The sequence below is a fragment of the Lipotes vexillifer genome, unplaced genomic scaffold (genome assembly GCF_000442215.2).
Source record: "Lipotes vexillifer unplaced genomic scaffold, Lipotes_vexillifer_v1.1 scaffold443, whole genome shotgun sequence".
Classification (NCBI taxonomy): domain Eukaryota; kingdom Metazoa; phylum Chordata; class Mammalia; order Artiodactyla; family Lipotidae; genus Lipotes; species Lipotes vexillifer.
Window position 1 is genome coordinate 575,878 of NW_006779163.1, and position 14,825 is coordinate 590,702.

At 51.2% G+C, this 14,825-nt stretch overlaps 1 protein-coding gene across 1 annotated transcript in view; it reads right to left on the reverse strand.

Moving 5' to 3' along the window:
* The window catches only part of NECAB2 (N-terminal EF-hand calcium binding protein 2), a 41,013-nt gene that overhangs the window by 23,893 nt on the left and 2,295 nt on the right, over positions 1-14,825 (reverse strand). The window contains exons 2-5 of the mRNA XM_007452525.1: positions 14,209-14,233; positions 8,703-8,811; positions 6,718-6,743; positions 6,462-6,559 (exon numbers count right to left, since the gene is read on the reverse strand). Of these exons, the coding sequence (XP_007452587.1) occupies positions 6,462-6,559; positions 6,718-6,743; positions 8,703-8,811; positions 14,209-14,233 (258 nt within the window). The remainder of the gene's footprint in view (positions 1-6,461; positions 6,560-6,717; positions 6,744-8,702; positions 8,812-14,208; positions 14,234-14,825) is intronic.

Here is a 14,825-nt window from a genome sequence, read left to right on the forward strand (position 1 = left end):
GAAGCAACCTAAATGTCCATCAACAGAGGAATGGATAAAGAAGATGTGCTACATATATACAATGGAATATTTCTCATCCATAAAAAAAGAAAATAATGCCATTTGCAGATTGTCATCCTGAGTGAAATTAAGTCAGACAGAGAAAGACAAACATCGTATGATATCGCTTATATGTGGAATCTAAAAAAAGGGTACAAATGAACTTCTTTACAAAACAGAAACAGAGTCACAGATGTAGAAAACAAACTTCTGGTTACCAGGGGGTAAGGGGGGAGAGGGAGCCATTGGGAGATTGGGATTGACATGTACACACTTCTACACATAAAATAGATAACTAATAAGGACCTACTGTATAGCACAGGGAACTCTACTCAATACTCTCTAATGGCCTATATGGGAAAAGAACCTTAAAAAGAGTGCATATATGTATATGTATAACTAAGTCACTTTGCTGTACACCTGAAACTAACACAACATTGTAAATCAGCTACACTCCAATAAAAATTAAAAAAAAAAAAGATACATGCACCCCACTGTTCACTGCAGCACTATTTACAATAGCCAAGACATGGAAGCAACCTCAATGTCTACTGGCAGAGGAATGCATAAAAAAGATGTGGTACGTATATACAATGGAATATTACTCAGCCATGAAAAAGAATGAAATAACGCCCTTTGCAGCAACATGGATGGACCTAGAGATTATCATACTAAGTGAAGTAAACCAGACAGAGAAGGACAAATATCATGATATCGCTTACGTGTAGAATCTAACAGAAAAAAAAAGACACAAATGAACTTATATCCAAAACAGGGGCTCACAGACACAGAAAACAAACTTATGGTTACCAAAGGGGAAAGGGTGGTGGGTGAAGGGATAAATTAGGAAGCTGAGATTAACATATACACACTACTATATATAAAACAGATAACCAACAAGGACCTACTGTATAGCACAGGGAATGCTACTTAATATTATCTAATAACCTACAAGGGAAAAGAATCTGAAAAAGAATATATATATATATATATATATATATATATATATATATATATATATATATATATATATATATATATATATATAAACTGAATTGTGCTGTAAACCTGAATCTTACACGATACTGCAAATCAACTAAACTTCAATACAAAAGATTTTGTTTTAAAGGAAAGAATTTAAAAAATAAATACAGGAGAAAACATACTGTATAAATTAAATTTAAATTAACGTGTCAGGGGCTCGTTTCTAGAAACAACTAATTAAAACAGGCAAAACTCTGTTAAATAGAAGTTGAAATGTAGCAAAATAGTACAAAATTTAAATCAAGACCTGAGCTGTAACAGCAGATGTTTTATTAAACGTAATCTGCATTATGTGCCTGTTTTGTTTCAATGTTTTAGAATTTAAAAAAAAATCATAAGAACATACTATGCATAATCGATCATAAAATTGAAAAAGTCCATGGAAGTTTTGTTTAAAAATGTACTAAAATTGACACCAAAAGTTTACCTAAAAGTAGGATTGACTTTAAACTCACTATTATAATAATCCCCTCCCCCTGTTTAGTACCTCCACCCAAGCCTATGGATTAATTCTTTCTATTTTTGAATAGAAACATGATTCTAAGTTAGAGAAGCTGATTCACACACCGAAAGATATTCAAAACCACCTACAATACACTCCCTATCACCCAATCTCAATTCCTGATAGAGACAGAGATAAACCACTCAGCTAGTGACAAGATTCAGCAACGTGGTAAAAGAATAATGTGCCAATTAGGGTTTATCACAGGAAGCTAAGGACTGTTCAAAAGGAGAGAATCTAATAATAGAATCCACCCCATCAACAGTTTAAGAAAAATCATATGATCCCTGAAAAAAAAAAACCAAAAAGGTATTTGAAAAAAAATTCACTATCACCCCTTAAGGCAACATTTAACGAAGGGAACACAAAAATATTTTTTAACAGACTGAAGGTTTCTAAAATAAGAGCTGCTATTAATATTATAATTAGTGAAGAACTACTAGAGAGATGCATTTGAACATCCGGAGCAAAACAAGGATGTCTGACGTAGTGTCATTACAATGTGTGAGAATTCAGGGTAAATGCAGCAGGACACAACAGAGAAGCAGGAGGAACACATAGCAGAAATGAAGACAGTAACTACACTAGCTAACAATGATACTATGACTGCCTATCTACAAAAGCAAATGAGTCACCTTAAATCAATGGATGCAAGAGAAGTATTTGAAATAATCAACGAGCTGCACTTCTCCAAACAAAAACTGGTTAGAAAACATGCAAGAAATGCCAGTCACCATTGTGACAACCTATCATAGCATCACCACCATCACTAGGAAATCATGCAGCCTTTGGTACACCCTAACAGCAAAAATCCTGAAAACTGCTTTAGGTTGTACTGGTAGATGTTAAAATCCTCTCCCTTTTACCATCACATCAAAAAGAATAAAATACCTAGGAATAAAACTACCTAAGGAGACAAAAGACCTGTACTCTGAAAACTGTAAGCCGCCGATGAAAGAAAGCGAAGATGACACAAACAGATGCAAAGATATATCACGCTCTCGGATTGGAAGAATCAATATTGTCAAAGTGACTATACTATCCAAGGCAATCTACAGACTCAGTGCAATCCCTATCAAATTATCAATGGCATTTTTCACAGACTAGAATAAAACATTTTAAAATTTGTGTGGAAACACAAAAGACCCCGAATAGCCAAAGCAGTCCTGAGACAGAAAAACAGCTGGAGGAATCAGGCTCCTTGACTTCAGAATATACTACAACTACAGTCATCAAAACAGTACGGTAATGGCACAAAAACAGAAATGTAGATCAATGGAACAGGATAGAAAGCCCAGAGATGAACCCACTCACCTATGGTCACCTAACCTGTGACAAAGGAGGCAAGAATGTACAATGGAGAAAAGATAGTCTCTTCAATAAGTGGTGCTGGGAAAACTGGACAGCAGTTTAAAAGAATGATATTCGGACATTCTCTAACACAATACACAAACATAAACTCAAAATGGATTAAAGACCTAAATGTAAGACCAGACACTATAACACTCTTAGAGGAAAACATAGGAAGAACACTCTTTGACATAAATTGCAGCAATATCTTTTTTGATCCACCTCCTAGACTAACGAAAATAAAACCAAAAATAAACAAATGGGACCTAATTAAACTTAAAAGCTTTTGCACAGCAAAGGAAACCATAAACAAAACAAAAAGACAACCCACAGAATGGGAGAAAGTATTTGCAAACGAAGCGACCGACAAGGGCTTAATCTCCACAATATACAAATAGCTCACGCAGCTCAATATCAACAGGAACCAAACAACCCAATCAAAAACTGGGCAGAGGATCAAAGTAGACATTTCTCCAAAGAAGACATACAGATGGCCAAAAAGCACATGAAAAGATGCTCAACATGGCTAATTACCAGAGAAATGCAAATCAAAACTACAATCAGAGGGATTGGTGGCGCAGTAGTTAAGAACCTGCCCGCCAACGCAGGGGGAATGGGTTCGACCCCTGCTCTGGGAAGATCCCACATGCCGCGGAGCAACTAAGCCTGTGTGCCACAACTACTGAGCCTGTGCTCTACATCCCGTGCTCCACAACAACAGAAGCCTGCACACTGCAACGAAGAGTAGCCCCCGCTCGTTGCAACTAGAGAAAGCCTGCGCGCAGCAACAAAGACCCAACACAGCCAAAAAAACCAAAAAAAAAAAACAAAAAAACTACAATGAGGTATCACCTCACACGGTCAGAATGGCCATCATCAAAAGGTCTACAGACAACAAACGCTAGAGAGGGTGTGGAGAAAAGGGAACCCTCTTGCACTGTTGGTGGGAATGTAAATTGATACAGCCACCATGGAGAACAGTATGGAGGTTCCTTAAAAAATTAAAAATAGAACTACCATACGACCCAGCCATCCCACTACCAGACATATACCCTGAGAAAACCATAACTCAAAAAGAGCCATGTACCACAATGTTCATTGCAGCTCTATTTACAATAGCCAGGACATGGAAGCAACCGAAGTGTCCATCGACAGAGGAATGGATAAAGAAGATGCGGCACATACATACAATGGAATATTACTCAGCCATAAAAAAGAACAAAATAATGTCATTTGCGGCAACATGGATGGACCTAGAGATCATACTAACTGAAGGAAGTCAGACAGAGAAAAACAAACATCATATGATACCGCTCATCTGTGAAATCTAATTTTTAAAAACATGATACAAATGAACTTATTTAAAACACAGAAACAGACTCACAGATATCAAAATCAAAATTATGGCTACCAAAGAGGAAACGTGGGGGCAAGTGATAAATTAGGAGGCTGGGATTAATACATACACACTCTTATAAATAAAATGGATCACTAATAAGAACCTACTGCATAGCACAGGGAACACTACTCAATATTCTGTAACAACCTATATGGGAAAAAAATCTGAAAAATAACGTATACATATAACATTCACTTTGCTGTACACCTGAAACTAACACAACATTGTAAACCAAGTATACTCTGATAGAAATTTTTAAACAACCAAAAAAACACAATATTTTGAAGACATTAGAAAAAGCCAGAAACAGATTTACAGGTATTGACAAGAAACTTACGGTTACCAAAGGGGAAACGTGGCGAGGCGGGAGGGATAAATCAGGAGCTTGGGATTAACACACACACCCTACTACATATAAGATAGATAACCAACGAGGACCTACTGTATAGCACAGAGAATTCTACTCAATAATCTGTGATAACCTATATGAGAAAAGAATCTTAAAAACAATGAATATATGTACAACTGAATCACTTTGCTGTATACCTGAAACTAACACAGCATTGTAAGTCAACTATACTCCAATAAAATTTAAAAATTAAAATAAAATCGTCTCTTGATAGAGAATTGTGTCACATCTCTGAATAGTTATGCCCAAAGACCAAGAAACAAGTACGCGTTTTATTAATACGCTGGGCAGTGGCTCCATTCCCAGATTTGAAAACTGAGGCTCAAGGCGGTGAGTTCAATCGCAAGGAGTCCCATGGGGGCATCCAGTGTGCCTCACTCAGCCGTGAGGAGCGGGGCTGGGGATGACACACTGCACAAGGGTTCCAGAGCTTGGGGGCTTTCCATGCTGCCTTCTATGAATGCTCCCATTCCACAGATGGAGAAACTGAGGTTCAGAACGAGAAGTGACTGGCTGGGGTCCTTCAGCCTGGTCTGGCTGACTTCATCAGCTAAGCTCCCTGGCCTCAACCAGCAGGTGGGGCTGGTCTTTTCTGAGCTCCCACAGCTCAGATAGGCTGCACGCCCTCGGGCATGACATGTCCATCACAGCGTGGCCCACTCCCTCCTACATGCCTTGGTCAGCTTGGTCCCATGCTGTGCTCCATACCTCCGGCCAGGTCCCTGACTCAGTTTCCCCTCCCATTTCAGGAGGAAGCTCTGGCTGTCTGGCCACGACCCTACGGGGTTCACCTTTCCGAGCCTGTTTCCATAGTTATGAAAGCTATGTTTCCATGGTTATGTCACTTATAGTTATGATTGAGTGCCGTTACCCACAGGGTTGCTGGGGGGATTAAGTGAGCGTTTAATCCTGGCTGTCATAGATCCTTGGGAAATTCACGGTGACTCTTCTCTGTGGATACAGAGAAGGAACACACCCCACCGCTCCCCCAAGAAACACCAGCCAGAGCCGGTGCAGACTCACAGGTGGGAAACGGAACTGGGAGGTGGGCTGCTTATGCCCATCTGAGCTACAATGACGCCCAGCCCACAACCTGCCCCATCTCCCTCCTTCTGCCCTCCTCCAGGGCATAAATGCCAACAAGGAGGTGACAGGCCTGCGAGCACAGACTCTGAAGCCACACCCGAGCCCTCTCTCCAGGACATGCAAAGAGTCCTGCCCCCGGCTCCCTCCCAACACTCCTAATGGATCCACTGCCCAGCTCACGTCTCCTCGTCTGGACACGGCGTTCTCACCCCAGACACCCTCAGATTCCCGGTCAAGTTCAGATGCTCAAGTCCACCCCCATGCCACCCCATCCGAAACCCTGTAAAGGGCGTGGCATCATCAGGTCTGACACCTGTCCAAGGACCCTGGAGTCCTCAGGGTGACTGCCGCTCCCTTTCTAGGACTCCATCCCAGGACCAAGCCCAGCTGTGGGAAAGGGCCTCACGCTCTGAATCAGACACTGTTAGTGCCGTTCCGCAAGCCACTCCAGGCACTTCACAGTTTCCCTCACTCTCTCTAGAAGCCCCAAGCAAAGCCCACTTCAGAGCCAGATTCGCCCAACACTTGTCATCACAAATCCAGGCACCCTCGCACGAGGATGTTCTGGGGAAATGTAGACCCAAACCAGCACTCAAGCCCTGGACCCCCAAGGGCCACCCACGCTCGCTGACCTTCTTGGTGTAGCCCATGGCCTTCAGGACAGAGTGATTCAAGGTCTCCAGGGAGGCTAGGACGTCCTCGTAGTCCCCCATGTGGTCCACGAAGTAATCTGGGGGAAGGGAAGGCAGGGGTCACAGGTCATAGGAGGATCATGCCCCTCCCCCTGGGCCCTCTCACCAATCCCGTCTGTGCCCCTCATTCATTGCCTCTCCCCTCACAGAAAACACACCCCAGCCAAGCCTCAGTCCCTGCACAGCCAGCACCTACCACACAGCTCCTTGGTGTCCACATGGCTGCAGAGACAGAGAATGAGAGGGACTCAGAGACTGGCCTGTCCCGTGCCTCCCGCCCTCCTTCCCTCCCTAGCGAGCACAGCCTAGTGTGGCTGGTAAAACACCTCCCGGGCCTCTTCTCTTTTCACCCTCTGTGCTGGCGCTGTGACCCCGGCTTTACAGGTGCGGGCACAGCAGGTGAAGGATGCCGCCCCCTCCAGAGGGTTCCATGTCTGTGCGTCTGTCTGAGCACCTCACCATGCTTCACTACCCCTTTCCTCTCCCAAAGCCTGCCCACCACATCAGGAGCAGATGGGGCTAAACCGGGGGCTGGGAAAAGCGAGGGGAATAGCCCATGGCTATTACACGCTGTCAGCAGAACTCTCCCGCAACGCACTGCCCCCGGCATCCCTGCCTGCTGGGTCCTGGGCTCTGCTGGGGGTGCGGGTTGCCCTCCCTGCTCTCACTCCAGGCCTGGGATCCTCCTGTCCCTCAGAGGAGGCTGAACACGCCGGGGAAGGCGCAGGCAGCAGCTTCAGAACGGAGACATGGCGGGGCGGTGTGCTGGCGGCGGACACCAAGGGACCTGAGCTCTGTGCACGTTCTGATAACCTTCCCTTTCTGGGCCCCAGTTCCCTCACTGAGAGACGCCGGCCTACAGAGTGTGCCGGTTCCGTCAAGAGGCTTCCGGGAAAAGGCCATGCAAACTCTGTCTTGGAGGTTCCCCCAATCCGCATCACCTGGTGAAAAGTTCTGACAAGTCCTGCAGAAACGAAGCCTGTTTAACTGTGCTCAAAGTAGCGTTTCACTGACCTTTCTGAGCCGTGTGAACAGTTTTGGGCAGAAAACCTGGTTAGCATCCCAAGGAGGGGGTGTTTACAGCTCACACTCCGGGGAACGTTGGAAAGAAGACACCCAAAGGTCTTTAGAGGTCTGGCTTTCGCTAGTGGGAAGTCCGCCCGCCCGCACTCACATACGCTCACCACTGACGCCTCCTCCCAGACCCAGCTGCCCGAATGAGGATGAATAATCGACAGGCACCTGCCGCAGCCCTTTCAAGCTCCCTGGGGTGCTGCAGGAACTGCTCAGACCCTCCATCTCGCTCCAGAAACAAAGGACTCCCCTGGAGTCTGCGGCAGGAAGCCGTTTCTTTCAAGGGGCCCTTCCCCCTCTGCCTGCCCCACCCTGGCTCCCAGGACGCACAGCCCCAACTCTGGCCCCAGGCGCCCCCGTGCTGTGTCCCTTGTCAACGGGCCTGGTGGCAGCTCGTCGTCCAGACCATCTCTAGCCTGTCACAGGGGAACCCAGCTTATCAAATCTGCTCCAAACAGCCCCGAGGAACTCAGGTGTGGAGTGGAGAAAGGGGCTCGGGCCTCAGCTGCCTGGGGATCACTCAGAGAGGGCAAAGCTGGAGTTCAGGCTGGGAAGGGTCGGCATGTGTGAGTACAACGCGCGCTCTGCACTCGATTCAGGGATTTAGAGTTTGAGGGTTGCGGCCCGAGTTTGGGATTGACTGAGACACAGGTTAGGGTTCCGGCTGGGTTGGAGAAAAAGTGATTAGGTACAGGGTGAGAAGGAGAGCTCAGGTCAGAGTGAGGACCAGTTTGGTTTAAGATGGGATCCGGAGAGGATCACAGAGCTCATGGTGAGACCGGGGGTAAGCACAAGGCGTTGGGGTCCGAACTAGGTCAAGGTGGCTCATCTCTCCCTTTCGTTATCCGGTGTATATTCTGCAAATCTACGGTCTCTCCCAGGTTCGCCATGTGTGCTCAGAAAAGACAAACACTTGCCAACGCAGTATCAACCTGTCCACTCCCGAGATCCCCCGGCCAGTCGGGGCCAAACAGATGGGGCTTCCGGATTAGCTGGTTTGGGGACTCTGAGGTCTCTGTGCCTCCAGGGGAGTGGGCAGTGGAGACTGGCCACTGCGAGAGAAGGGAAACGCTGCCTCCCAGCCCCAGCCCCCAGGACTTAGCTCACTTGGTATTGTCGGAGTCGATGGTGTGGAAGAGACCCTCTAGTTCTTTCTCGTTGAGGATGCCATCTGCAAAGAAGAGCTGGAATTCCTCCAAGGATAACTTCCCGTCATCTGCGAGGAAGGGGTGGGGGGAGAGCAGCTGGTGTCTCACAGATGGGACATCCCCAGACCCAGACAATTCCCAAATCAACAGAGAAACTCCAGCCAGGTAATCCCCCGCCTACCCCGCTAATTCCCAAAGTAGCAGATAAACCCCAGCTCAGATCATCCCTGCCGGTGCCGCTAATCCAAATTAACCAGCCAACTCCAGTTCACGGAGATCACAGACTCATCTAGCTAATTCCCAAACTAACAGACCAACACCATTTACAGATAATCCCCAAACCAGCAAATGCTGGGGCTCATTAAGCCCCACAGTCAACAAGTAGATAGAGCACACCTGAGCCTGTCAGGCAACCTTTTCTCCCAGTCACCTGGCCACCTGGAGGCAGTCTGATGACCCCCCTCTGTTGGTTCCAAAAACCCAGAACACCTCCGCACACTTCAATCGTCTCTGCCTCAGCACCCGGGTCCAGATTCTGGGGAGGGAATGACCCCTCTCCACTCTGCCTTCACAGGGTCTGACGTGAGCCCGCTGCCAATGGTGGCACTCACCGGGCCACGGATGCAGCCCTGAGGATGCCAAACCCCGGGGGAGGTGGTGGTGCCAGGCCTGGGGCTCTGGTATGGGGAGGGGCTGGGCTCTGGACAAGGGGCCCTCACAGCTGACGTATCTGTCCCAACGCCTCCCACCCCGTTTCACCTCTTCGGCCTCCACTTGCGGCTGCCCTGGGTACCAGCATCTGCTGGGGAAGTTCTCATGGGTTGGGGGCAGCCAGGCCCCTGAGAGAGGGGCTCCCAGCAGAACTCCAGCAACTCCCCAAGCTTCCAGCCTCTGCTCCTCCCACCTGGGCTCTCCTGCTCAGTACACCCAACCTCCCCATCCCATCCCGGAAGCCACAGCCCCCTCCTCACTGATCTTAGCTTCCTGCTCCTCCTTAAAGGGGCTGCATCTGTGGGAGACAGCGGAGGCCAGGGAAACGGGTGAGCCCCAGCCCCTCTCTGCAGACCCCCTTCAGTACTTCTGGCAAGTCTGCAGTCAAAGCCCTCGAGAGCCCACATGGCACTTTGTGTTGATTAGAAAGAAACGCGTTTCCTCATGGGGGGGGGGGCGATGCGGTACACCATCAGAGCACGTGAGGGGAGCGCCGTGCAGGCTGGATCTGAGGCTCTCAATTCTCTCGAGTAGCTGCCCTTGAGCAGGGCACAACCCCGCCCAATCAGACACGGCAGACCTACTTGGACCCAGGCAGAAGCCACTCGTACATTTTAAAGGCTCTGGAGCTTCTATCTCTGCGGCCAACAGCTCTGCAGGGGCTCAAAGTAGGGCAACTTTGAGTAGGGAGAGGGAGATCCTCACGCCTTGCGCTGGGCTCCGCTCCGCCCGTGTTGAGAGAGGGGGAATACGGGAGAGCGGGCATGGGCTTGCACGTGGGGGGCTGGGGCAACGTCCGGCGTGCCTCCAACTTCCTGTCCCAGGTGCTCAGGTCTGTTTTGTTTTCTTTCATTTTCTCGGCCTTGCCCGCACAGCATGCGGGATCTTAGCTCCCCGACCAGGGATCGGACCTGTGCTCCCTGCAGTGGAAGCCCGGAGTCCTAACCACTGAACCAACAGGGAATTCTCCCGGCTCGTGTTTTAATGTCACAGACGGGAGAATGAATTTCTAACTTTCAAAACCCAGAGTCCCCCCGAAACAAAACAATCCCCCCCATTCACACATAAAGACCCAGAAACCAACCATAAACAGTGCACGATACCAGCCGTGACATACATAAATGCTAAGTTATGGTCCTTGTCTTCCGTGAAAGAGGACACTTTCCAGGTTTCCTTTAACAAGACTGATGACGACCCAGGAGCCAGGGAGCAGAACCAGGGCAGACACACAGGCTCTGTGTGTTCACACATCTGGTCCTCACAACACCCCACCACATAGGTATACCATCACCTCCAGTTTACAGAGCAGAGAGGCACAAAGCAGTTATGGGACTTGCCCAGGTCCCTCAGCAGGAGGTCGAACCCAGGCCACCTGGCTCCTGAGTCCATGCTCCCGACCCAACCTGGGGCAGGGTCTTGTGTGGAAACCCCCAGCCACAGGGCTACGTGGAAAAGCCGAAGCCAAGTCTGGACTCAGTGGAAGCGTGCTGTAATTGATTAGTCACGTCTGCCACGGGCACGGCACCATCCCTGCCACCATCTCCTTCTGCGCATCCAGGCACCTCCATCCAGTCCGCACTCAGGAGATAGGCAGAGAGAGGCCCGCCAGGCCTCCTGAGCACAAAGCCTTCTCGGTGACATTTAGCTTGAAAGTCTCACCACAGCTCTACTGAACCCATATCAGCTAACGAGGGAAGCAACATCTGCTAGGGCCTCTGTCCAATTAGACGAGCAACAGGGCCTAGCACCTCCAGGACGCCCCCTGCCCCGAGTGGGCCATTTGCAGGTGTCCTCACTAATTAGCACGAGCTCAGCCTCTGTTGCAGTGACCTTTCAAATGCCAGGAGTCTGCCAGCGTCCCTGTTCCCTGGAGGAAACGCAGTCTGGCACCCACCCCTCCACCGGCCGCCACACCACCCTTCCAGGTCCTACACTCCAGGCTGCCCGGCAGGCACCCCACTCTCTGCCTCCCCGTGGGGGCCACGCCCAGTCTCCAGCTCCACCTCCACGAATATGCCTCTGTCCTGGGAGCCACCAGGCCAGGCCAGCCCGAGCCGGAGCCCTTGTTCCTGTGATCCCAAAGGCCGATTCCACTCCAACCCGTGGCCGGGGGCCCCGGGCCGGCATCTTGCTTCCGTGGACAACTGGGGCAGAGCCAGCATCCATTCCCTGCCCACGCGATGTTGGCAAACTGGGCTGGGCTCAATCAGAACCGCCCGCTCTGCTCCCCACCTGAGAATCTGCGATCTCTGACTTGTCCTCTCTGAGCCTTGATTTTTGACACCTGTAGAAAAGGCGGGGGTGTGATGCCTTTCCCACTAGGAGCCCAGGGAACGTCAAATGAGGTCTATTAACGTCTTGGTGCCTAATAGATGCTCCACAGCTGCAGGCAGTCTCCACCAGATGGTGGATGCCCCGTGAAGCATGGGGTGAGAATCAAACACTTGTTGACAAACCAAGGCCCGTTTTCCAAGGCACTCATCGCTCATCAGCTGGTGTGAGGGCTCGCTGGTTCCTTACAGCACGCCAAGACCCGAGCTTCACCACACCCCCCCCCCCCCCCACAGCCCCCCCCCCCCAGCCACAGGTACACCCTCCCTCAGGCACTGTCTCCCTACAGGGGTCACCCCTGCTCAGAAGGCTGCCCCCTGTCCTCAGCATATGTCTCCAGGAAGTGAGCGCACTACTATGATTATCCCCACTTACAGATGGGGACACTGAGACCCTGAGAGTTTGGTGATTGGCCTGAGCTCACAGAGCTGGTAGGTGGCTGAGCCCTGGCAGCCCCTGCAGCAAAGCGGGGGCCCTACCTCCTTCTCACAGGCCCGGGAAGCTTCCTGGGAACCATAATCACACCCCCCATTAACCCTGGTGACAACCCCCCACGGCCACCGGTGCTGGCCGGGAAGACGAAGGCCCCAAGGGCAGGAGTGGGCTTGGGCTCAGCCTCTGTGGGGACCGCAGGAGTAAAGTCGAGGGTCCCCGCAGCTGTGCTCAGGGGGTGGAAACACGGCCTCTGATGGGCCGGGGTGCAGGGGGGCGGGGGATGAGCAACAAGGATGAAACCCCATGTGTGCCTGAAGGGAGACCAGGGCGCCACATGCCCACCCACACAGACACACACACACAGCTCCACACACACCCTTGGTATGTACAGCAGCAGTCGGAGACGGCCATTCAACCCTCATGTGCACACACATTCTCAAAAGCATGAACGGTGACACACAGCCAGGCCCACACGGCTGCATCCCAGGGACACACACACCGCACTCCCAGCGGTGAATGAATCCGTCATCTGGAAGCCAGCAGCCGTTTACGGAGGACCTACTGTGTGCCGGGCCCACGACAGGGACAAGCCCAAATCCCTCCCTGGAAAAACCTCGTCATCTGCTGAGGGGCGTGGCCAACACACGGTGATGACCCCAGGCCGTCTGCACAAGAGAAGGTAGAGAGAGGCCGCCCCCAAACACCCTTCTCTAGTCTCTGACGCTGTTCAGGCCGCGATGCCACGACGATTTCTCGAGCGCCACTCAAGTTCCCCCACCTCTCCTTGCTCCTTTGCTCCATCTGACGGTCCTGTATCCCAGGAGGCCTAGGAGGGGCCACCATCACACGCAGGGACGGTGGGTGAGAGAGGGAGACCCCTGGGTACTAGCTTCCAGCCCAGGGCTGTTCCCCAAGGTCTCACGCTCTACCCCACCACACAGTGCGGGGACAGCTCAACGGTAATTCCCAGGGTCAGGAGGGAGGGGTGCTGGGGCCCGGAGGAGTGCTGCCATCTTGACATCCAGCCCACGCACGAGAGGGCCAGGGGCCTGAAGGCTCTGGCGGGGGTGGGCAAGCGATGCGCCATCTGTTCCCCACTCCTTCCCCAGCATGGGCCTTGATACTTAATTAGTATTTTCTCAATGGATGAATAAATCAACACTGAGCACTGCCTGCTTCTCTTTGAAAAAGTTCACCACCCATCTCCCCCCTGCACTTCCCCAACAGCTCAGGGAAGCAGACAGATTACGTGTTATCACCCCACTTTACAGGTGGCAAAACTGAGGCCTGGAGAGGGGCTGTGCCTTGGTTAAAGTCCACAGAGAGTTGCTTCCGGCCCAAGAATAATGACTACGGTATTTATACAAACGCTCTCTGTGGCCACTGTGAGGCTCAGGTGGGCCTTGGTAAACCTTGTTAGCTTCTGGCCCCTGCCTTCCAGAAAGGTCCAGGGTGGAACATCTCCAGCAAGTCAGGAGAAGTGGAGTGTCCTGAATTCACTGGCCACGACAATGTGCTCACTTTCTTCGGGAAGCCGCGTGAAGTGGGGAAATCTGCTGGGGTCCGCGGCAGAGCTTCGACTGTCTTCATGCAGCTGGGTGACCCCGGGCAAGTCACAGAACCTCTCTGGGCCACTACGGAGTTGACAGAATGGGGGCAACAGCACCGACTGTATCAGGTGGCTCTGAGGAGGAGGCGTGCCAGGGCCCAGGAAGGGCCTGCAGTGAGGCTGGGGGCTTCCTGGGCCCCCGCCTGGGTTGCTCTGGTCCAGCCCAGCTGCATGAGATTAAAGTACACCAAGCATTTACCACGGGCAAGGCATCACAGCATCACCAGCACCTGCTCTCTGAATCCGCACGGCTCCCCTACTAAGTAGGAACTACGGAGAGTGCCATTGTAAGATGGGGAAACTGAGGAACAGAGTCCTGCACTCCCAAACAGAGAGAGTCAGGTCCTCATTCAGGGGACAGCCTGGGAGGGAAACTCACCATTTTTGTCCGCACGGCGGAAAATCTGCAGAGAAGAGAGGTCGAATCAGTGCTGGCCCGGAAGGGGCAGGCTTCTGACCACCGTCCCCAACCCCAGGTGGCCCTGGGGAAGCTGGGCCCCCTCCTCCCTCCCCGGGGAAGACACCCTGGCTGGGATCCAGGGGCGGGAGGGTGTTTCAGGCAGAGGTCCTCCCGCCGCCTGTGCGTAAGCAGCTGCCCACTCTCCCTTCTGTGCCGGCAGCCTGCCCACGGCCACGCTGACACACGCACACACGCGTGTGGACACACGCTCACACCCATCACGTGCTTGCGTGTGTGCTTCCAGAGCTGTGGGTCTATGGGCTGCACGCCCTGTTGGACGCTCAAGTCGCACACTCAGAATTCCTGTCCCATGGATGCAGCCAATGGCCTTATACCCACCCCCCCCCCCCCCCCCCCTTGAGAGCCTGGTTTCCTCCAGGGAGGTTGGGTTAAGTCTGAACAGAGGTGTCTGCTAAAGGAAACTCGAGGCCTGATGACTGGATCAGCCAGGGCAGAACTGGATTATTTGGGGGGTGGGGGAGTGGGTAGGAGCAGACTGCCAGCAGCTCAGAAATCTGGTGCAGATGCAAGGTTCC